The following is a 25,232-nucleotide window of genomic DNA, read 5'->3' as shown; positions in this document are numbered from 1 at the left end:
CTCCAAGATCCTCCTGTCAATTATACTTCCACTTTTCAATTTTTCCTCCCTGCGCTCTCATCTGTTACTGTTCTACTAATCAGGACAACAAGCACTTAATCATGATATGTTATATAATCAAATAAAAAATACACTTCATTTACTTATACTTGTAAATGAAGGGCCTAATTTATGTTTAGCACAAGGACCTCTAAATCTTAGGTACGGCCTACTTATGGATTGTTAAAAGCTAGACCAAGCTGGCTTCTTTGGATCAGCTAGAGCTTTTAAAAGTCATAATGCACAAATGTACTGAAAATTTTTAGGAAAGATTGCTTGTAAGGTTGTAAAAGCTAGATCAAAACTTAATTAGGTCGGCTAGAGTTTTTGGAAGCCTGAAGTTGATCCAAACGGGGTCTTAAACTAGCTATTTTCAAGGAGCACAATTATACGCGCTAGTTGTTTGTAGTGCTCATGACCGGATTCGTTGGAGGGGCTCAAAGAGCACACAAGCGTTGTACGGAAGATGTCCAGCAAAGCGTTCCGTCTTGTTTTCCTGAATTTCAAAATAGTATGGTACCAAGTATCATCCATTTCAAGGTCCTGTTTAGCTAAGTTTCATCTAAACTTTTGTGCTTGAGATGCAGATGCCAAGAGCTTATCACCACCTCAGCTCTTATCCACACTACTTTGTTCTTATTCCACATGCTCATCCGATAGACAGCATCAGCACCCGTGAAGTGTTCAACGAATTCACGTCGCTTTCCCTCATGTACCTCTCACAGGAAGCTTTGCCGCTGAAAATCCACCACAAAATTTGGTGAGTCTTCTTGACGTGTTCGGCATTTGGCGACCGGCAGTTGGGCACAAAAAAGGGGGCTGATGAAAGGCCTCGAACTTTTGTCAATTTGTGCCTGGATGGTTACACCGATCAACCTAATCGACGCACCTTTTCTCTTTTAGAAATTGTATGTGTTGGAGATCTTGGTGGTAGGACATATGGATCGTATTTCTTGGGATTTGTTTGGCAAACCAACGAAAAGACGTGAATGGACTGAATGAAATATAATATGGTTCTTACACCTACTGATAAAGTTGAACATAGAATATGGCGGATCACATTGACTCCTCACCAGCTTATGTTAGGAACTAGGGTAGTTGGTTCGTTAAGTATCTCATTGTTGCCAATGTACCGCCCCATGTAGGTTAAGTATATTATGGTTGCTACCCAATCGCTTTGGATGTAACTGAATGAAAAAATCTACCCCCTCCACCCCAAATTACTATTCGTTAGCTAAAACAAATAGTAATTTGACCCCGAGGGAGTGACTGGTGACTACCAAGACACCACAGAGTGTGAGCGGCGACAGGCCGACCGGGTGCAAGAGTAGTGGCCGCATAGCTCGTCGGCGAGGGCGGCACCGCCATCTCGGTGCCTACTGCCTTGGAATCACGCTTCCACCATTTGGCCTCAACCTTGCTGGCTTGCCGGGTCACGTCAGGGCGTGCGTGTGTGGGCCGTCCCGTGACCTTGAGCCTCGCCGGATCAAAGCAGTAGAGTGCTGTATTTACTTCCACGCCACAAGATCTCATAGGCCACAGAAGGTATACTTTCAAAGATCTTCAGTTTCTCACAGATTGTACTGTTCAGTTGAGTATTATTTGTCATTACAGCAAGAATGTATTTTGCAGCATATTTACCTCTAGATCTGCCCCTGCCTTGGTTGTGCGTTCACCAAAATTCAGGTACTTGCCATCTTACTGGGTGGCATCAACGCCTGTCCATCTATCCTTTTCTGCCTCGGAGTTTTAGCTTCTAAATTTGAGCCTTGTATAGATCCACGGAGAAACACAGCAGAACGATGGAGGCGACGGCGCTGAGTGTGGGCAAGTCCGTGCTGAATGGAGCGGTCGGCTACGCGAAATCTGCCTTCGCAGAGGAGGTAGCCTTGCAGCTCGGTATCCAGCGAGATCATGCGTTCGTCTCGGATGAGCTTGAGATGATGCAGTCTTTCCTGATGGAGGCACACGAGGAGCGAGGCGACAACAAGGTGGTGAAGACCTGGGTGAAGCAGGTCCGTGACACGGCCTATGACGTCGAGGACAGTCTCCAAGATTTTGCTGTCCGTGTGGAGAGGCCATCTTGGTGGCGATTCCCTCGCACGCTGCTCGAGCGGCGCCGTGTGGCCAAGAAGATGAAGGAGCTCAGGGCCAAGGTTGAGGATGTGAGCCAGAGGAATGTTCGGTACCGCCTCATCAAGGGCTCCGGATCCAAGGCCACAGCTGCCACTGAGCAATCAAGCATCATTGCTGCAGCCATATTCGGTGTTGATGATGCAAGGCGTGCCGCAAAGGAGGAGAGTCAGAGAGTGGATCTCGTCCAACTGATCAACAAGGAGGGTGATGACCTTAGAGTCATTGCGGTGTGGGGAACAGGTGGAGATATCGGCCAAACGTCCATCATCAGGGCGGCTTACAAGAATCCAGACACCCAAAGCAAATTTCCCAGCCGAGCATGGGTGAGGGTGACTCATCCATTCAGTTCAAAAGGCTTTGTCCAGAGCTTAGTGAACCAATTTCTTGCATTGGAAGGATTTAAAGATATATTGGACATAGAGAAAACCGCGCGCAATTTAGTTCAGGAGTTCGATGGATATGTGAAGGAGAAGAGGTTTCTCATTGTACTTACTGACCTCTGCACCATTGAAGAGTGGGACCAGATCGAAAAATGCCTGCCAAACAACAACAAAGGAAGCCGAATCATAGTGTCAACAACACAAGTTGAAGTTGCAAGCTTATGTGCAGGGCAAGATAGCCAAGCCTCAGAGCTAAAGCAATTGTCTGCTGATCACACGCTTTATGCATTCTATGACAAGGTAATACTTATATTTTTATTTTTAGTAACATTCTGTGACATCGTTATTCTGGTTCAGTTATCCACGTATCAAGGATTATATTATTTTCCAACAGCATTTAAGCAGTTGCAGTGTAATGAAGTACTTCCTCTGTTTCAAATTATAGGTCGTTTTGGCTTTTATAAATACATAGAGTTTGGTATGTATCTAGGCATAACCCTTTAGGTGCATAGCAAAAATCTCTAAAGCAATATAAGCTTCCTTGCTTAACTGTAAATTTTGAAACGGAGGGAATATAAGCTTCCTTGCTTAACTGTAAATTTTGAAGCTTTATTTTAATTATATAAATCTCGAAAGCAATTGTCCCATCTGTGCTTGAAAAGCAACATCCCACTGTCAATGTGAAAAATAATACCTTGTTAAATCTTAGATGGATATTCCAGCAGATTTAATGAATGGATATACTAGAAAAATTGTGAAATCACTGCATTTGCTAACTGAAAATCTATATGAAGGGGAAAGATACTGAATCTGTTCATTGCTGTAGTCTATGTTGATCGCAGCATCTCTTGAGGGGAGGATAAACATAACTTGGGATTCATCGTTGAATATTAGATGAAGAAGTTATAATTTACGGCTTCTTCAACAGCTAATATAAACACAGCCACTAAACTCTTAAATATTTAGATAGGAGGACACCAAGATATTTCTATCAATAGGGAGCGTCGTTTAAACTACATATTACTGAGTAATAACTGGATGGGTTTTATGATTTCAGATGGAGGTGGATCATTTGAAACCATTACCCTTTACCCCTGATGTCTTCAACTATGACCTTAGTCATTTATGTTAGGACTTCGGCTTATAGATATTAAAAACTTAAGCACCGCAGCGAGGCCAGATTTTTGTTATCTGTAATTTTCATACCTTGTTAAATTGATTTATGACCAATAGTCACTCACTGCATGATTACATAAAAGGTTATATAGTACTTTTGTTATAGGTACACATAACCTTAAAAAATAAAAAGAAGATGAAGTTTAAAGGTTGCTTCCAATAATTGTACTTTCTGTTTGTTCAGGGTTCTCAAAATGAAATGGTTTCTATGGATCTAGTATCTAACTCAGATGTGGCCACTACCAGTACAAATGCCCAAACAGTGGCCCCTAGTGAGATAACAGAGAATCAGTGTAAGGATGTTGATGAAACGAAGGTGGACAAAAAGAGCCTCACTCGCATCAGAACGGGTGTTGGTTCTTTGGAGGAATCTCAACTGATTGGTCGAGAGAAAGAAATATTCAAAATTATAGGATTAATCTCAAACAAGGCTAGCCAACAGAGTCAGGTGATCTCTGTTTGGGGAATGGGTGGTCTTGGAAAAACCACTCTAGCCAATGGCATTTATCAAAGCCCAAAGTTAAGTGACATGTTTGAGAAGCATGCTTTTGTCACAATCATGCGTCCTTTCAATCCTGCAGATCTACTTAGAAGTTTAGTCGGGCGATTACAAGAAGAGTCTTCTAAGAAGGAAGAACTGTTGAACAATAGACCCAAAAGGACCGAATCATTAGCAATGATGGAGGTTGAAGCCTTGACTAAAGAGTTGAAAAGGCTTTTAGAAAAGAAGAGCTGCTTGATTGTTCTGGACGATCTATCATCCATTGAAGAATGGGACCATATAATACAAGGGTTTTCTTGGATGGAAAAAACATCCCGAATAATTGTGACTACAAGGGAGGAAAGCATTGCAAAACATTGTTCCAGGAAATATGGAATAATACACAACCTTGAAGTTCTAAAAGAAGAGGACGCACTTAACCTCTTCAGCTTAAAGGTAATATAATAGAAACCTTGTCACTTTTGCTTGATTTTAAATAGCATTATTACTACAACAGTCTAGCATTTCGTAGAGATTAAAGATGGTCCTGTCAACAACAGGGAACATATGGGAACATGCAAATTGTTTGACATTTGTTTATCATTTGAACAACTGAACCAAGATGATCAATACATTGATATTCAACAGGCTGTTGCCATCCCAATTATTGCCGCTAATCACCTATACATCCATGATTCAGATATAACGTAATTTTGACCTCCCAGTATATCAATGATGCACATTCTCCCTTTTAGAAAACAAGACCACAAACACCACCAGAACACAGCAAAAATGTGTTTTGTCCTCTTGTTGAACACGGTAGAGAATGCTTTAATTTCTTTTGTCCTTATTTGTTTAATTCCCTTTCATAGTCATTTATCCATGTGAAACAACAAAATAGTTCTCATTTATGTTAGGATCTTAAGGGAAGGTACTTTTGTCATTATATTAAGTGACTTTTCCAATATTAGGAGTTTCCAATAGCACTGTCAACTATCTTTTTTATTTTTTGTTTGTTTCATTAATGAAAAGTATTTACAATTGACTATGAAGATAATATTATTTAAAAACTATTAATTACCCCCACCAACTAAAACACTGAAAACATCCACGGATCGTGTAGTAGTATTCATTGCTTCATTTGGTTGCTAAAGTATTAAATTTCTATGGGTCTTTGCAGCAATGTTAATAACTTGGGGATTTTTACAATGGTTAAAATTTTTTGAATCTAGCATAATAACAATTTGAGAAGAACATGATGTCATATGTATATTAAATTATTTTCAAGTAGCGCAGCCTACATTTGTTTTGAGTTGTTGCTACGTGGTGTGTCATATTTCACTTTGAGTGAATGTCCTTGTATATTTTTTATCCTTAATATTACGACTAGGACTATATATATGTCACTCAAGCATTTTTTATCCTTACTATTAGGACTAGGACTATATTTTCAGCTATCCAATTTCAAGATATTAACTCAACTTAGATCTAACTTCATACTAACAAAAGGATCAAGTGTTATATTCAGGTATCTAATAGTTGAATTTTTATTACACTCTTATTACTTGAAAATTATAAAAAAACGCGAATGTAACTTATGGGTAGAGTAGCCCTAATTCAAAATTAAACTGATTATAATTATATGGTATAAACAAAAGTCAGTTGTCATCTTGAGGCCTCAAAACATATAAATTTCTTAACTTATATCCATATAACCCCTAAAGCATAAGTGTTGGTATAAAACTCTGGGACCAAATTCTGGTGTTGAAGCCATCTAAAACACTAAGGTGAAACTTAGTAGTTCCCTAGTATTTAGGAAATTTCCTTAAAACATAGCTTCAACTCTACTGTAAACCGATCTCGTATACCTCAGATCATCATATTCATATATGTTAGATTAAAGGAAACTAACAGCTCTCATCACAGATGGTCTACTACAGAAAAAAATTAAAAGAATAATGGGCACGTTTTATGAAAGGCAACTCCCAAGAAAGTTCGTGAAGTTGTGGGAATTTTCAGCAATATTTTATAAAAGAATAATGGACAAGTTTCAGCCAAACTTACAAAAAAAATTTATATATCACCAAGTTTCACACGAAAACTGTTGTTTCAATATGTGTTTATCACTGTGCACAACCAATCGTGCGCCTATCACTAGCAAACAAAATATCAACAAGTAATGCACAATTATTTATTTTCTGGATTAGAGTACTAAAATACTTAAATTGCATTAAAATTAGGTATTTGGGAAGGCTGCAGATTTTGTTAAGCAGAATCCAGAGTTCGTTGAAGAAGCAAACCAAAACTTGAAGAAGTATGGTGGACTTCCCCTTGTGAAGGCAACAGATTTGATTAAGAAGAATCCTGAGTTGTTTGAAGAAACAAAAAAAATCCTAAAGAAGTGTGGTGGACTTCCCCTTGCAATAGTTACAATAGGTGGCTACTTGGCAAGCCGGCCAAAGACTAGAGCTGAGTGGAGAAAGTTGAATGAAAATATCAGTGCTGAGTTAGAGATGAATCCAGAGCTTGGGATGATAAGAACCGTCCTTCAGACAAGTTATGATGGTTTACCCTATGAACTCAAGTCATGTTTCTTATATCTGTCCATTTTTCCTGAGGACCACATCATTAGCCAGAGGCGTTTGGTGCATCGATGGACAGCAGAAGGGTACTCACACGAGAGGCGTGGCAAGTCTGCCAATGAAATGGCTGAAAATTACTTTACACAACTCAAATACAGAAGCATGATTTTACCATTTCAACAATCAGTTCGCAGTAGAAAATCAATTGACTCTTGCAAAGTCCATGATCTCATCCGTGACATTGCCATCTCAAAGTCAATGGAGGAAAACCTTGTTTTTAGACTGGAGGAAGGATGTGGCTTGAGTACCCTAGGCGCAATTCGTCATCTTGCAATAAGCAGCAACTGGAAAGGAGATCAGAGTGAGTTAGAGAGAATAGTTGATCTGTCACGATTACGATCACTAACCGTGTTCGGAGAATTCAGACCATTTTACATTTCTGACAAGATGAGGCTTCTACGAGTGCTCGACTTAGAAGATATAGATGATCTAAAATACCATCAGCTTGATCATATTTGGAAGCTTATTCAACTCAAATACCTTTCTCTACGAGGATGTTTTCGTATTGATCTACTGCCAGATTCATTGGGCAACCTGAGACAGCTCCAAGTGCTAGACGTCAGAGGTACACGGGTAAGGGCTCTGCCCAAAACCATCATCAAGCTTTGGAAGCTACAGTACATCCACGCTGGTCGGAGAACAGATTATGTAACAGAGGCAAAGGACAGTTTAACGAGAAGGTGTCTTTGGGGGGCGGGTCAATGTGCAACATGTTGCGTACCACTTCTTGGGGACATTCATGGCCCTCTCCATAAGGCCCTCACAAGGCGTGATGCATGCACTTTCGCTTGCTGCGTGAAATTCCCTGCTGTCATGATGGGGGTTGATGAAGAAAGAAGCGTTACGGTGCCATGGGGGACCAGAAAACTGAAAGAGTTGCACACATTGAGGGAAGTGAATGTTGGAAGGGGAAATGCCGTTCTACAGGACATCAAAAGGCTCACTGGATTGCGCAAGTTAGGAGTCACCGGCATCAACAGGAAGAATGGCCCGGCTTTTCGTGCCGCTGTTTCCAATCTCAGCAGGCTGGAATCGCTGTCGGTGCGTTCAGCAGGGAAGCGAGGTTTGCGTGGCTGCTTGGATGGAATATCCTCCCCTCCGGAAAACCTGCAGAGCCTCAAGCTCTACGGCAATCTGGAAACGTTGCCGGAATGGATCAAGGAGCTCCCGCATCTCGTGAAGTTGAAACTAGCGAGGACCAGGCTATTGGAGCACGATGCTGCTATGGAATTCCTTGGGAACCTAGCGAAGCTGGAAATTCTAGTTCTGTCTTGGCACTGGTCATTGCTTCAGGGTGAAGAACTTGATTTCAAATCATCGCAGGCTGGAATAGCTTTTGGAAGCCTCAGGGTGCTCAGTTTTGGAGTAATAAGCAAGGTCAAATCGGTAAAGTTTGAGCAAGGAGCAATGCCCAAACTTGAGTGGCTGCAGGTCACAGGGGTTGCAAATAATGAGATTTGCTTTTCTGGGCTAGATATTCTCCAAAGCATCAACGAAGTCCAGCTCGATGTTTATATGTACTGGCGTGGAGAAATAATAACCATCAACGAGGAAGCTAGGCGCAAGAAAGGTGAACTGAAGAAGAAAATCCAGGAACAGCTTGCTCGGAATCCAAACCAACCCATTGTGAGGGTGGTGGACTGAGTCTCGTGCAGGTCTGTATTTCTGCCATTTTGAGCAACTCTGATCTGTAACCTCTTTATATAGAATATAGATACACAAGAACACAAGGACATCCTTTGTGGCAGGATCGATCATTCGTGCAAGGCTGAAGATCAGCGGCCCAGGTGGCCAGGTGGGTTCTCAATTTGGTACGTGCGTACCAGTGTCCATGCCGCCCTTCCCGGGTGCTCCTACTACTCCCGCAAGGGGTGCCTGCGGATGGTTACGAATGAACCCTCCAACCTGTTTCTACTTTACTTTCTGGTGTTATATGAAGATGTTTTTACGTGACAAGAATCCATTGATATTAATTATTTTTATGGCCCATCCAAACACTTGTTTATAAATGAGTGGCCAAAGTTGATTTCCTTTTGTTGTTAGCATACAATTGCAGATTATCATAGTTTGTGTTGACGCTTTTTTAGGCCAACACATGAACGCACATGATCGTGTAGCTCGCGGAGGGGCTCACTGCAGCACCTCGGTGCAGGCCAATCTGACCGGTTACAACGACCGGTCTGACCGGTTGTCGGGAAGACCGACGGTAGATCGATGAACACTCGCCCGAGAGGGATCCTGTCAGGGCAGGCGCATGTAGGGTTGTTATAGGGCCGGCAGGCCACCTAGAACACCTTCAAACGTCGTCGAGATGAAGGAAGAATAGCAGATTGGGATTGGAAAAGTTAAGGCAAAAGAAGAAAAGAAAAGATGCAAAATATTAGATTGGTTTTTGTCGAAACTTTAAAAATTAGGATGGAGAATCACTTCACAGAATTAGGAGAAGCTACTTTTTCATTTTGTACGTTGAGAATGGCAATTCGTTCCCCTTGGGAAGCATGTTCTTTATAATTTTTATTAACTCATCAAAACCCTTGTCAGAAACTCCATTTTTTATCTTCCATTGCACCATTTCTAGTGTGGTACCCAACTTGTTATGCCCATGTTTGCAATCTGGGTACAACAATTTCTCATGATCATCTAACATACGCTCGAACTTCTTTGACTCCTTCACATTCTCGCAGTCTTCCTTTGCATGTCACAACACCTGACCTAAATCATCGGTAGGATATTCTTCTGCAATCATCTCTTCTTCAGCCTCGCCCATTGCAGCATCTGCAAAGGTACCTCCTTGAGTCCAGTTAGGAATGTAGTTATCATCTTCTTCATCATCATCATCTTCATCATAACTCCTCTTTCCCGTGCTTGGTCCAAACAAAATAGTTAGGCATCAACCCCAAACTATATATGTGGGTGTAAATAGTCTGGATGAGTAATCCTTCTCATTTTTGCAAATTCAGCATGGAAAATAAATGAAACCATATGACAACTTGTTGAACTCTGCCAGATCGAGAAAACCACGCAAACCATTAATATACTCCATGGAGCATTTATCCGTGTTGTACATCCATTGCCGATCTACCTACAAAGTATTACCGAACCAAAGATATTCTGATCATCCATAGAATTATACATGAAGCATAACAAATATGATACAAATATGATACAAATACCATTAAATTCAAATGTTGCTGAAATTTTAGACAGAAATACACACATTTAAATTTCAAACCCAAACAACATAATACACTATAACAAACCATCAACTGAGTACTATCTGGGAGGACTTTAAGCATCCCTAGGCGGCGAAGACGAAGGTTTCAGTGACCCAGCCTCATTGTGTGGTTTATTTGTGCCTCCTACGACCGTAGTACTCAGTGGACTTGAAACACCCGGGACTGGCGGTGGAGCATAACGACCACCAAAAGGAGGTTCCTCACCCACCGCAATAGCATCTTCATGACATCTTTCCAAATAACAAAGCATTGCTCTCTCCCACGTGCTCATTTTCTTAGGCTTATCATGAGGGCCAACTATGATTTTCCCCTTGCCGCGAGAGGAACAATGATCATCCCCACCATCGGCACTACCACCAGTAGCAGTAGCCATCTCTAAGTACAACAATTTATTTAGCTCATCTGCAAATGACTAAACTATGAACAAATTATTTTTTCCCCACAAATTATTTAGCTCAAACATAACATATAAATAAAAACTTTCTCAATTGTAGCTTATTCTAAAAATAACTAATTACATACCTCTATTTTATCCTATTATCTCTATGTACCACAATTTATCTCGCTCATATTTGCAAATAACTAAAATACAAACAAATTATATTTTTTCCCATAATTTATTTAGCTCATATTTGTAAAATACTAAACTATGAAATTATTCCTCTAACCTCATATTAATTTTTTGACTAATACACAACATAGCATCTAAAAAATTATAGCTTATTCTAAAAATCACAAATATGAGCTCTAAATAACACATGCATATAAATAAAAAATTTCTCCATTATACCTTATTCTAAAAGTCACAGATTACTCTAGCTCTAAAGCATAAAACTTAGTATACTAACCATGTATGAAGGGAGGATGAAGTTTCTAACCTTTAGAACACTTGAATGAGTGAAATCCCCATGAAATGGTCAAAAATCTGGCAGCACCTCCCCTATTTCGCCATGAATGGATGAAGCTTGAACTGGAGGAAATGGCTCGAGCAGGAGAAAGAAGACGCTTGATTTATAGGAGCGAAGTTAGTACCGGTTGGGGACTCCAACCGGTACTAAAGGTCACCCATTAGTACCGGGTGGAGACTCCACCCGGTACTAATGGGTGACCTTTAGTACGGTTGAAGCCCCCAACCGTACTAAAGGGGGTCAGGGGGGCTCCTAGGAACTAGCCGTTAGACTCGATACTAATGCTGAGTATTAGTACCGGTTCAAAAACCACCCAGTACTAAGTCTCGGGACGAATACCGAGTTTTCCACTGGTGTTTATGCATTCTATGATAAGTTTCCTTTTTTTTTTGGCGAGGAAGACAAGGGTACTTAATATCATAGATAATCCTATTATTAGTACTATGCCTCTGACATCTATCTATCTATCTTATTCGTTGATTCGTATGAGATCTTTCGTACGTGCTTGATACAGTACTGTAGCACGTAATTAAGCTTGATGGCTTGCTCGCTTAAACTTATTATGCCCTAGTACATATATATCATAATGGATTTTTATGAATTTTTTATGAAGATGTTTCTTCCCCACGATGAATCAAGTGGTGCTATTTGTGTATGGCTGCAAATCCCAATAGCTATTCAAACCAATCAAATGGCCAAATTTTGTTCCTTTTGCATTTTTCTGCGTTGATCAGGAGATTCTATTACCACTATAAGGCATGAATCCCAAGCGTGGGTATATATATCCAGCTCGTTCACCTACTGAGGTTTTGCCAATAGATTTGTCGCTTGATCCCCATGAAGTGCGATGAGTAGTTGCCACAAAGAAATGGTGGCTTGATGCTTGAGAACTACAAGCTCGTGGTGGGCCCACGGGCTTCAGATGCCATGTTGCGGACATTTTCGGCCCTTGCCCAAAATGGTATTTTGCTTCACGCAAATACAGCCGAGTAGCCGACGCGTCCTGAACTCCACCAGACGAAGAAGGAAGGCTTAGCATCATTTCATCTCCATTGGGATTCCGGCCGGCTTCTAGTTGATTTTTTTTTGAGAAAACAGGAAGGGTGCGGGCCCCTTACTGGTTATATTAAATTAGAAATGAAGCATTACAAGTTCAAAAGAGTCAACAAAGAGAAATAGAAATAGAACAGGTAAAAAAAAAGGAATAAACAAAATAAAGAAAGAGAGACCTAGAAAGCAAAGGAAGGTAGGCAAGAGTACCGGTAACGAAAACAAAACAAAGAGCCCTTGCTAATGAACGGCGAACAGATGGAGCCAAATTTCCATTTGTTGCAAATATCTTGGCTTTACTCTTAGTAAAATGTCTTTGAATTCCGACGTGAATTTTTGCAAGCAAACCCCAGGAGATGGAGCCAAATTGTTGAAAAACCATCCATTCCTTGTTGTCCATATGCTCCAAGCTATCAAAATGATGATTTCCATATAGAAGGGAACCTGTAGCTTGTTTTTAATTTGTAAGATAATATTCTGAATCGTCCTTGTGGAGGTATATGTTATCCCTATACTGTTCCAACAAGCTTTGGCAAATCTGCAGCAGAAGAAAAGGTGTTTAACTGTTTCTCTTTTCTGCCAAATGCACATCTCACAAGTTTGTGACTCGAGCTGCATGTGTCTTCGGTCTAAAAGGTCTCTTGTGTTTAGTCGGTCTCTGAGAAGTAGCCAGAAGAATAATTTGTGTTTTTTTTTGACATTTTGACCTCCATAACCATTTGAAGCTTGGATGAACAATACGGTGGCCAATGATTGTTTTATATGCTTTCTGTGATGAGTATTTCGTTGTTCCCCATGTGTATGACCAGACATCTCTGTTTGCTATTGGTATGATTCTCTCAATAAATTGTTGCAAATCCAAGTATTGCCTATGTGCCTCGGCAGAGAGGGGAAGGCTGAAGTTTTGTATGAAGTTGGTCCTTCCATATACTGTCTTGTACGTGTTGTTAGTTTCTTTGACAAAGGAGAACAACTCTGGGTAAGTCTGACTTGGTATTATTCCATTCCAGAGATCATGCCAGAAGAAGACTGTTGAGCCATCTGCTATCGTAGCCGAGGCTATGCCCTTGTATTTGTCGAGCGACTTAAGGACATCCCTCCACCAGAAGGATCCTTTGGACTGTGTTCCAGGTAGTGTGTCATTGTGATAATAGCTGTTCCAGATCAAGTTGACCCATGGTGTATCTGCTTCTGTATAGAATTTGTGTAGAAACTTCATAAGGAGGGCTTCATTGTGTGCATAAATATTGATAACTCCCAGGCCCCCACAATCCTTGGGTGTACATACTATTGGCCATGCTGCTTTTGAAGGTTTTTTGGAGCTTGGATCTGCTCCATTCCATAAACAGTGCTTTCTAAACTTATCAATCTGTTTTATCACCCCTTTGTGAAGTCTGATGGTAGAGATATAAAACACAGCTGATGAGGACAAAACTGAGTTGACCATTTCTAGTTTTCCCCCTTGACTTAAGAACATGGACATGGAATTTAGCCTCCTTTCAATTCGTTGTAGGAGAGGCATGAAATGCTCCATGTTTGGCTTGGTCGTTCCCAGAGGCAAGCCTAAATATGTGAAAGGCAATGAACTGTGTTGACATTCAAAGATCTGTGCTAGGCTGGCTAATCTGTCATTTGTGATGTTCAGCGACATCATTGTCGATTTTCCGTGATTAACCTTGAGCCCAGTCGACAGAGCAAATATGTGCAGGATTTCTTTCAACTTCAAAAGCTGTCTGGGGCAGGCTTCCATGAATAGCAGTGTATCATCAGCATATTGGACTATGGGGAAGTCTGTCCCTGCTCCCTGAGGAATGGGAAGGTTGAGACTGCCTAAGTCTTTTTCATGGTTTACTATGGTTTGAAGAAGATCAGCTGCCAGGACAAATAAAAGTGGAGACAGTGGGTCTCCTTGCCGAACTCCTCTTTTGCAGTGGATTACTTTCCCTGGGACTCCATTTAGTAGAACCGAAGATGTTCCTGTTGCTAAGATATCTTGGATCCAATTTAACCATCTGGGCCCAAACCCTTTGTGCTTCAAAACTTCTATAATGGCCTTGTGTTCAATTTTATCAAACGCTTTTTCAAAGTCTAATTTGAGGATGATCAGTTCCCTTTTTGATTTATTACAGATGTGTAAGTACTCATAGGCCCATGCTAAACAGTCTTGAATGCTCCTGGATTTAATGAAGCCATATTGGTTCTGATGTATCATATTCTTGATCACTTGTTGTAATCTTATCGCCAGAAGCTTGGTAATTATTTTAAGAGACGAGTTAAGCAACGAAATGGGTCTGTAGTCTCCCACATCCATCGGGCTTTCTTTCTTAGGGATGAGGGTAATATATGAGGAGTTGATACTTCGTAGGCAAATGTTATTGTCATAGAAGTCTTGGAAAAGTTTGTAAAAATCTTCTGCTATAACCTGCCAGCTTTTTTTGATAAATTCTCCATTGAATCCGTCCGGCCCAGGCGACTTATCGTTTGGAAGTTCTGTGATTACCTTATCTATTTCTTCCTTTGAAAATGGTTCATCCAGAATGTCCAGGTTATCCTCCTGTTGGAATAAGTCTTGTAGCTGGAAATACATGTGTGTGTATTCTGATACCCCTAACCTTTCTTTAAAGGATTTCCATAGTATGTCAGCTTTAGCTTCATGTTGAGTTGTTTGAGTACCCCCTTCATCTCTTAGATGGGTTATTGTATTTCTTCTTTTCTTGATAGATGCATGTGCATGGAAAAATCTTGTGCATTCATCCCCCATTTTTATCCATCTAACCTTCCCCCTTTGCTTCCAGTAAGTTCTCTGCTGAAGAAGTAGCTGTTCCAAATTCTGTTCCACCAAATGTCTAAAGTTCCATTCTTCTATACTGAGATCTCTTGACTCCTCTATTAGGTCCATGAATTGTAGAGTTGATTTGTTGTTCTGTATAGTTTTCTCTAGACTTGGTAAGTGCGATTTCCACATTTTGAGGATCCTTCTTAGCTTTTTAAGTTTTCCAATAATCTTCATAGCCTGGTCCTCTTGTGGGGATTGTAGGCTCCATGCATGCTGTAAAATAGGCAGAAAACTTTCATGTTGTAACCAATAATTCTCAAACCTGAAGGAGGATGATTGTGGCATGCTTGTTTGGGCTGTTATCACACATGGCGTGTGATCTGAGATATCTCTAGAAAGTCCTATTGCAAAGGAATTGGGCAAGCAGGTCGTCCAAGCTTTTGAGGTGAAAAACCAATCCAATCTTTCCAGCAAGGGGTTATGTTGCTTATTTGTCCACGTGAATCTGCACCCCTTTAGAGGTAGTTCTACCAATCTTAGCTTGCTTATTGCGTTATTAAAGGCTAACATCTCCTGACAGTTGGCTCCAGGCTTATTCCTGTCTTCTGGTCTTCTTATGAGATTGAAATCGCCTACTACTAGCCATTTGTCTTCTTCTCCCATCTCCACTGCTTTGAACCATTGTATGAATTCTCGTTTTCCTTCAGTAGTGCAAGGTGCATAGATATTTGACAAGTACCAGGATTCCCCTGTCCCTTTACAAGTGAGGAGAATAGACTGTGCATAAGAGTTTTGAAATTCCAGAACACCATCAAATTTCAAGTTATTCCAGATGATGATAGATCCCCCTGAGGACCCAACAGATGGGTTATAGAAGAACTCATTCAGCTGGGGGGGACAAAATTTTTTGATGTAAGCCTGGTCAAAAGAATCCCTTTTTGTTTCCTGTAGACATACCACATCACACCTTGCTTCTATGATTTTGCTCCTGATTGCATTCCATTTTGCATCTGAATTTATTCCTCTAATATTCCAAGACAAGATCTTCCACTCCTTTTTCCCTTGTGAGCGATTCATTAGATTCATGATAAGAGTTAAAGATGTTCGGTCATTGAGGCAGAGGCCAGAATTTCGTAAATAAAACCTCTAGGAAACCTATTGTAGAGGCTGACAAAAGAATCCCATCTAGCAAGGTACAAAAAGATTGAAAAAACCAACAAGCAAGGTTATCATAGAATGTTGCCATGTTAAGGATTGTCTTTTCCATCACAAAAACTGTTACCACCCTTGTTTTCCTGGTCTGCCGATCACTATGATCACAAAATAACGACATAAAGTTTAGGAAGATACAAAAGTCTCCACTCCTGACCCTTCGAGTTCTGTTACAAATTGCTAGCATTTGACAAAGACAAAAGCTGTCAGATGGTCCAAAAAGCTTGATAGCTTCTTCTTCAGACTGTGGATCCTTCCCCCTCCTCTATGGAGTCCTTGTTCCTTGATTCAGCAGATCTTCCTGCCCCAATTGGTGCCTGCTTCTGTTTCTTTGTTTTGAGCGCCTCCTCAGTCAGCTTTTCTTTACTGATCTTGCAATGATCTGTTCCAACCGTCATCATAGCTTTACTTGATAGGGTGGGTGGGACTGTAGCACATGCAAGACATTTCTTGGAGGTACAGTTGGAGTGTTTGAAGCCGGCATTGCGTAGTCGAATTCTTGGACTGCGCCGAGCTTGTATCTCCACTTGAGGCTCTTCTCTTCTCATTTTTTTCTGTTGACAGGGGTTATCAGCAGGAGAATCCTCATTAGATTCATTATCTTTGAGTTCTGACAGGGAACATTTAGGTAGATCATGTTGAGAGCAAGCCATTGGTAATTGGAAGGATATCATATTGAGATTTGTAGCACTTGAAGACAAGAGAGCAATAGCATTTGATGTAAGAAAGGCTCTGGCCCAATCAAATCTAGAAGGTGTAGAGAGCTTATTAATGAAAAAGGGTGCCCAATCAGCAGGTATTGTTGTCACCTGTTTAGGAGTGTCGTTGGTGGGGAAGAGATGTGCCCAGATGTGTTGCCAGTCTGGGTTTTCTGCCTTGTCTACCTTTGCTTTGCCAACCCTTGCAGCCCATCCTGGGTCCATCCTATTATTGTAGTCTGTTTGGGTGATGAGCATGTTGACATCAATGTTCATGTTGATCTGAGCCCCTTGTTCTTCCCCCTCTTCCTAGTTAAGTTGGATGGGGTTAAGAAAGTCTGGTAGGAAGAAATTTGCTCCAACATTCTCTTCTCCATGTTGTGGGCCCATATGCTGTTCCCCTTGAATATTCATATTGATTATGGCGGGAAGTCCCAACACTATCTCAGGTTGTTCATTCAAATGTCCTTGCTGGTGTGATGTTCCTTCGACACTTTTCTCTGAGCCTTTTCTTCCTCCCTCTATGCTGTTGCTCGAGTTGGGTGGTAAAGATAAGGACAAACTAAGCTGGAGATCCATAACTTCTTGCTGCTGATCCTGTTGCAGTTCCATCTGTTCTGGTGCTTGATTTTCCAAGTCCTCCATGAGTTGCTGCATTTGTTCTTGTATATGATCCTCTTCTTCTGGATCATCATTCAAGTCTGGGAGAGCTACCTGTTGCTGATGATTATGCATCTGTGCATCCATAGGTGGATTTTGCTGAACTTGGATTTGTTGCTGGGGCATCTGATGGTTGTCATTTGCATTATGTGCCTGTAGCCCTGGAAACACAAAATCATCATCATAGCCTGGAGGGGGAATGTCTTCATCTGGTAGCTGCCCTCCAAGCATGTTTTGCTGCATGATTTCTACTTGAACAGTGGTTGAAATTCCTTCAAAGTCGTCCCCCTCTGAAAAAACCAGGTAGTGTGGTATATCTTCCAGTTCTGTGACTCTGACTTTAACAACCACCCTAGCCATGACATTGTCTTTCTGCCAACAAATCAATCTCTCAAAAGATTTTATAGCATCTCGGATGTCCTCAATATCTCTAGAATCTATTGGAAAACCAATCAAGAGTAGCCAACATTCTCTATTGAATAGCACTCTCCTGGCATTGGGGCCTCTATTATGCCTGACAAAAACAAATGAAAGACCATTGCTTTGAAGTGGACTATGCTGCACTAGAGCATCTCTATTAGTGACTCTATTAAGTCTGACAAAAGCTTGTGTTCTGTGAAAAGGGCTTCTTTGGATTTCTTTGATACGAAGCTCATAATCATCCTCAATCAACCCAACTATAGCTTGTTGAACAGCATTGAATGGAATCTCACCAGGGGGGAAGTTTGAAACAGTGACGATCGCAAGATCTTCATTCGCCGGAGAGCTTCTTGGAGTGACCACCCTGGTGAACTTGGGTCGTCCTTGAACCAAGACTCGATTGAAGCCAGGGAACATAAGTGGTTCTGGATCCACATTTAGGAAGGCCATGCTGGTGGCGGAGTGTTCTTGCTCTCTATCCTCGGCAAGGGAAGGATGGAGGAGTTCTTGATTTGGGTCAGGCTGTTGCTGTGGAGTACTGTGTGGCAACGAGGAGGAAGGAGAAGGAGTGTCTCCTCGTATTCTCCACTCAATTTTCCCCAAATTTTTTAGGGGAATAGTGCCCGGTGGGCTTTCTTGGGCTATCCCAGTAGACATTTTTTGGCCTGCTTTAAACCAACGCAGCCCAATATCCCTTGGCCAACCGTTTTCGTCAATTACCGAGGAAAAGCTACTGCCAGGCCTCGAGGCAAAAGCTGCCGTAAATTTTTGAAGGCTTAACCTCCTAGAGCAGGTTTGGAAGTTGTGTCCTACTTGATTACAGTGCCAACAAGTCAGCCAATGAGGTGAGAACCTCCTTGAGCGGTTGGCAGATGGGAGCTGGTCTTTTTCAGTCCAAGCATGAACATATTCCGAGATGTTAGCCCTGGGGTATCTGGGATATCTTGGATCAGAGATTTTCTGTCTCTTGCTCCTATTCCAATGCCAAGGTTCAAATCTGGGTGCAGCCTTTCTTGGGATTTGTAATCTTTCGAAAACTGACTGTCTAGGCAAGTTTTGCATTCTTTGAAAGACAGATTTCCTAGGTGCAGGATAGAATTTTTCCCTTTGCACTATATGGGAAGAGGGGCTACCAGAGGAAATCTCTCTATTATGAAGAGAAACTTTTTCCCCAGGAAAGGTTTTGGGGTGGTTTCTAACCATGTCAGCATAAGAAACAGGGCGTTTAAGCCTAGTGGCAATATTTCTGGATTCATGACCTCTAAAACCCAGGGGAGTTAAATTGGCTCCAGATAAAAGATGAGAGTAAGGATGTTGTACCTGGGACAACAACGTGGATTTCTTTTTTTTTAGCAGATTGCCAATAATACAAAGGTCCAGAATCCTGTTTTGCAAATTTCAATGCCTTGGCAAATCCATCATCATTCAGCAGGAAGAATGAGAGCTTGAATAGATCACAGAGAACTAGACCTTGATTAACTATCAGAAATCCAACCTCTCTTGATGAAACCTTGAATTTGAAGATTTGTTCTTCTAATTCTTCTGCCATGAATGATTCCTTTTTTCCTCCCAAAATAGAGTTAAGACAAGTGTTTACTGTTTCTGCAGATAATCGAAATCTGTTTCTGCTAAACACCACCAGCAGGTGAAAACCATTTCCTGCTTTTGTTTCATCCAGAGTAACCTGAGTACCAATCTTATTCATAACCAGCCGACTAAAGTCTTCTCCCAGGCTAAAGTTGAATTTTGTATGATCCATATCTAAGATCAAACGCGGAGAGCAAAGAGATGTAGTAGGATGTTAAGAGGGTAACCTCTTCCAAGTCAAGCTGCGAAGATACCTTCCTCCTGTGCTGTTGTCCGGATGGAAGCTTCAAAGGATGCACTCACGAACAAAGGTCTGCGCCAGTGATCCATACACAGGGTGTGGGCACCGGATCAAGCAATGATACCGACGTAGAGGTGTTGACGCCGGAACTGGGGTGATGATCAGCGTCTCCTGAGCCGGAGAGGGAGCCGACGGAGCAGAGTGAACGCCGGGACTATGATGGTGACCGGCGTAGCGGGGTGGACGCCGGGACCGGGGTGGTCACCGGCGGGACTAGGTGTACGCCGGGGTCGGGGTGACCACCGGCGGGGCGGGGTGGACGCCGGGACCGGGATGGTCACCGGCGGAGGGGGGTGGTCATGCTAATACCTTCGTCACCTTCCAAAGGATTTGGAATATACCTTAGCTGCTTCCTGTTCCTGCTGATGCCATTGTAGCTACGGATGGATCAGAGTGCGTTTTTACTGTGATCTTGACTAATGACTAGATTGAGTAAGCAGCTAGCTGTTGCTGTGGTTGTTGCATGTTGGACCAAATGACCATACTTACGTGATCTGCAAAGGCATGTAATTTGCCAACGGCAAGAAAGATTCACCAATACACAACAATACTTTTTAAAAGTATCGTCTCCGACATCCGTAGGTGACCAGAAGCTCTATCAGGATGGCTGGTATGCCGGAGCAAGAGCCTTCTAGTTGATTTGTGTCGTATGAAAGCAGTTTGTGTAGTTGAGTCCGGTCACTGGTAGAAAACTGAGCATTAGTCCCGGTTGGTAAGGGTCATATCTCTCGGATATCCATCCGGGATAAACCAACCGGGACAAAAGGGGGGGGTCTTTAGTCCCGGGTATTTTAACCGGGAGTAAAGGACCCCCTTTAGTCCCGGTTGGTGTCACCAACCGGGACTAAAGGGCCTGCCACGCCAGGCGCGGGACAGGCCCTTTAGTCCCGGTTGGATTTACCAACCGGGACTAAAGGGGTCCCCTTTAGTCCCGGCTCAATTCCAACCGGGACTAAATTGCGCTTGCATGGCACTGGTGACGCCTGAATTTTTCATGCATGCATCACGTATACGTATAGTAGTACCGCGGCCCTTTTAATTTGTTAACCTTGTAGTTGAGATTTTTTTAGAATGAATTAAATCAACTAGTATTTAAACGAATGGGATTTGTAATTATACAACTACTATATATATACACAATCCTTATACACAATTCATATACACAATTCAACTAGCTTAATTAGTACAAATCGATCATATATACAAATAAATCAAAGTATCTTCCTACGATCTTCCCGTCGTGGTGTTGCTGAGAGGAGTGTCTAATTGTCGTCCATCGTAATAAAATTCTCCTCTTGGATTTACCACCTCGTCCATTATGAATCCAATGAGACCTTCACATATTGCCGCTACTCTTTCTTCCTTCAAGAGTCCTTGTTGAATATTTAACATCTATAATTTGGAAATTTGTGAATGTTACATGAACAAATACATATAAGGAGCTAGAAAATAATTAACTAGTAATATATTTATTTTACGTACTTTAAAGTTGTGCGGCGTCATCTTCGGTCCCTTGGGTCCCAAAAAACTGTGCATGTGCTCACAGATGTAGTAGCCACATAGGTTATTCCCGGGTTCCTGTCTTAAGCACTTCAGTGCGGAAAAAAAATAAGTTATGAAATATTCGTGTTATACAATGTAATAAATGTGCAGACTTCATACGTACCGGGAAGTCTGTGTTCCATGTAAGATCTTCTTTGAATGGACCTTTGTGTGTCCTTATGAATTGTTTCCATACGCTGCGGATTAGAATAATGAATGACATAGTGTAACAGGGATAAAATTTAGGAAATAAATTTTTGCATAGAGATAAAGGTCCAGAATTATTACAAGCCTAGCATGTCTTGCAATTCTTGGTAGTCCACCGGATCTTTCCGTAATGAATCAAAGACAGTGACGTGGCTTCTTTCAGGCTCAATTATAATAAGGATCCAGTGGAAGCTGCGTGCGTAAAATGTTCATGCATATTAGAGCTAACTAACATGTAGAGATAAGGAAAAAGACATCGAAAGTAGACGGTATACACACACTTACTTGAAGTTGTATGGAAGTAGTATGAAGTCCTTGAATGTTTGTTTGTGTAGGAAATTGTATATTTCGGCAAAGGTTTTTTCCGGCGCTAATTGTATCTGTTGTTGGTTAACTACAGATGGATCCATGAAGCCTACATGTAGGTACGCCTCTCGGCGGCATGTCTGAATTAGCATCCTACATGAAATGGAAGATGAAGTTAGTACGGTGACGCACGCCAAAATTTACATGTAGAGATAATAAACGGACACTTACAGAATCCAAGCGTTGATCAGAGAGACGTCCAGGGCATCATGATGGTACACTTCGTATATATCCTTGAAGTCTAGCCACAGCACTTTCTCCCCTTCACCGTGAAAATCTATCGGTTTTACCTTCATGCCGATCATCTCCCTCGATTTGGCGGATGCCGTCATGTACCATTGATGGAATTCGTACATCTTTGTTGACAGCTTCCGTACCATTGCCGGCTTCACTAGAGGCTTGCCTAGCTCATAAGGCCATCTCGGCTCAGGGGGCGGTGCAGTTGGCATCTCGACTTGCCCTATGCATTCATCAAGTCCCAGACCTGTTTCTTCCATGAACTTCAATATATTTTCTTGTTGATCCAAGGGCATTGCTTTTACCCGTTGAGCATCTTTCTTTGATAAATGGCTGAGGTCGGGGACTGAACCGCTGGAGGATGATTTTCCTTTTCTTTTATCCTTTTCATCAGCCTTTACTAGAGCCCGTTCATAGTTTGACAAGAGTGGTATCCTTTTCTTGGCTCCTTCCTCCATCCTGATAAAAAAGTTTAAATCCCGCCGACTTACTGGCGGTGGCTCCATCTCCCTTGCCTTTTTTAATTCGGCTTGTTTCTTGAACCACTCACTGGCCTCTCGTTGGATTTCTGCCCACTGTTCCGCATGAGACATTGCCTCAAAGTGTTCCTTGCGAGCCACTTCAGGGTCGACCTTTGTTTTCTTCTTTCGAGGCTATCTTTGCTTGGGAGGCGGTGCTCGTGACTTCTTGAGTGGTGCTGCAGGTTCCTTCGAGGGGGCCGCTCTTGGTGCCGGCGACGGTGATCGGGGAGGGGTGTTGTTATTGTCGTCGTCGCTCCCAGCACCAGGATGTGGTGGAGATGGAGACCTTGATATAGATGGAAGCGACGGTCCTGGAGCAGGAGATGCCGGTCTCGAGGTATGAGGAGAAGATCGCTGCTCGGGATCTACGGGGAGCGGTCTTGAGGTCTGAGGAGATGGCTCCGTGCGGGAAATAATGATGTAGCGTTTCTTCCATAGAATGATCCCATGAAGCGCATCTGCCAATGTCTTTTCCCCGTCGCCTCCCGGGAAGTCGAGCTCTAGACCTTCATACTGGGCATCTACTATTTGCTCGACGCAGACGCTGGCGTAGCCTGTTGGAATGTCCATGCCATGACTGCTCTGCCCTGCCAGCGTTGGTAACGCACTCCCGTACGCTACCTATACATATAGCAGAAGTAAACAAGTTGAACTCCGATCTCGAGGCCTGGATCAATTGACAAGATTGCATAAATATTATGTATAAGTATACCTTAATAGTGAGGTTGCCGACCGGTGCATGCAGCTCACATGAGGTCCGTTGCGTGATGGCATCCACGGGGAACCGTTGCTCCTCCACGGGTAACCTGGGCGTCTGCGCATTGGGGACCCCTGTAGAAGCACAACTGCTCCCGAGGCATTGAGAAGGGCTGGCGGTGTGAGGATTCGGCAGTGCTCCAGATTGCGCCAACTCCGCAACTGCGTCGGCCACCCGCCGATTGATTTCATCCATCATTCGTTGTTCTAGCATCTGCCGCCAGCTCTCCTCCATCTGTTCCTTTCTTCGCTTCCGGCTTCTGTAAGAGGCGCTGTCGCCTCAGAAAGCGAACTTCCACGGAACCACCCCGAACCCCCGGCAACGTCCTGGGTGCTCTGGATTACCGAGGGCCAATGTGAGCTCATCATTTTCTCGGTCCACCCTCAACCTCCCAGCCTTGGAATCTTCAATGTTCTTCATGAGATGTTCGGCCTTCTCACGTATTCTGTCATTGAAAATCAGCGTCCCATCCTCTTAGCTTAGGGAGCCTCCATGAGCGTAGTACCAGTTCTTTGATCGTTCGGGCCATTCAATAGTTGCAGGTATGATTCCCCGTTCGATCAGATCTTGTTCCATCTTTCTCCACTTGGGAATTGCTGAGCCATACCCACCTCGCCCCAAATGATGGTGGTAGCCCTTCTGACTAGCATTTGCAACGTTGGTCGTGATCTTTTTCACACCTTCTTCACTCCTCTTGTATTCAACAAATGCATCCCAGTGGTCCCTCAACTTGGGCCACGCGTTGAAGTCTGGAGTTTTGCCCTTCATGATGTAGTGGGTGTCCAGCATCTTCTTGAATGTCTGGAATTGAGTAGCCATCTTCTTAAGTGTCCACGCTTTGACATCCTTCTCGCTATAATCTTCGGGGAATGTGAAATGCCTCTTCACGTCTTCCCACAGCATATTCTTTTCTGTCTCTGGAAGGGCGTACGGATTATCGCTTCTGCCCTTCCATTCTCTGATGCTGATAGGCACGTTGTCCCGGACGATTGCCCCGATTTGACCAACGTACTTCTTTGCGACTTTCTCGGGAGCAACCGGCCTGCCCTCATCTGTAACTTCGGTGATGACAAGCCTCCCTTCCATCACCTTTGTACGACCTCGGGTCTTCTGCCCTTGTGTCGATCCGGAGGGCTAACAGTTTAAGATTCGTTAATTAGTACGTACTAGTAGCGGTGGCGTGAAACAATACAAGAATGGTTGTATATACCTCGCCGGAACCTTCCGCCACGGCAAGTTGTTGCTGCGGCTGTTGCTCTTCATTCACATCGGCAGACATGTTGAGGAACATGTCCGCCTGGGTGCCCTCTTCATCCGTGTATGATAGTGGAACGTTGTCGCCACTACCATCACCAGCGATTATCTGCTCCATGATATACCTTGCGGTCTCATCGTCTGCCATTTCAACTATTGCTGCAAACATACATGGAATCATACATGACAGTCATAGAAATCGTCTTAATACAAATTTGTATATAATCACAGTTCAGAATCATACATGTATATAATGAAATCATAAAATAACATGAATCGTACAAAGTCCGGAATCTTTATACAAATTTCTATGAATTTATACAAATTTCTATGAATTTATACAAATTTCTATGAATTTCTATGAATTTCTATGAATTTCTATGAATTTCTATGAATTTATACAAATTTCTACGAATTTCTATGAATTTCTATGAATTTATACAAATTTCTACGAATTTCTATGAATTTCTACAAATTTTTACGATTTTCTATGAATTTCTACAAATTTCTACGAATTTCTACGAATTTTGACGAATTTCTACGAATTTTGACGAATTTCTACGAATTTTGACGAATTTCTACGAATTTTGACGAATTTCTACGAATTTTGACGAATTTCTACGAATTTTGACGAATTTCTACGAAT

At 42.2% G+C, this 25,232-nt stretch overlaps 1 protein-coding gene across 1 annotated transcript; it reads left to right on the top strand.

Annotated features, from left to right (window-relative positions):
• Positions 1-1,097: 1,097 nt before the first annotated feature.
• Positions 1,098-8,885, top strand: LOC117833313 (disease resistance protein Pik-2). The gene is made up of 6 exons (XM_034712760.2): positions 1,098-1,584; positions 1,672-1,725; positions 1,817-2,855; positions 3,916-4,668; positions 6,453-8,509; positions 8,603-8,885. The coding sequence occupies exons 3-5, from the start codon at positions 1,842-1,844 to the stop codon at positions 8,496-8,498; spliced, it is 3,813 nt and encodes a 1,270-aa protein (XP_034568651.1). The 5' UTR covers positions 1,098-1,584; positions 1,672-1,725; positions 1,817-1,841; the 3' UTR covers positions 8,499-8,509; positions 8,603-8,885.
• Positions 8,886-25,232: the final 16,347 nt, after the last annotated feature.

Source organism: Setaria viridis, chromosome 8 (genome assembly GCF_005286985.2).
Source record: "Setaria viridis chromosome 8, Setaria_viridis_v4.0, whole genome shotgun sequence".
NCBI lineage: Eukaryota > Viridiplantae > Streptophyta > Magnoliopsida > Poales > Poaceae > Setaria > Setaria viridis.
Note: the sequence above shows the minus strand (reverse complement) of the source record. Positions and strands in the feature narration are given on the sequence as shown.

Bases quoted from the DNA above. Each gene is read 5' to 3' on its own strand.
- LOC117833313 (XM_034712760.2), top strand. From the start codon at position 1,842: ATGGAGGCGACGGCGCTGAGTGTGGGCAAGTCCGTGCTGAATGGAGCG. The intron at 2,856-3,915 runs GTAATACTTATA...CTGTTTGTTCAG, and splicing joins TTTATGCATTCTATGACAAG to GGTTCTCAAAATGAAATGGT. The intron at 4,669-6,452 runs GTAATATAATAG...CATTAAAATTAG, and splicing joins TTAACCTCTTCAGCTTAAAG to GTATTTGGGAAGGCTGCAGA.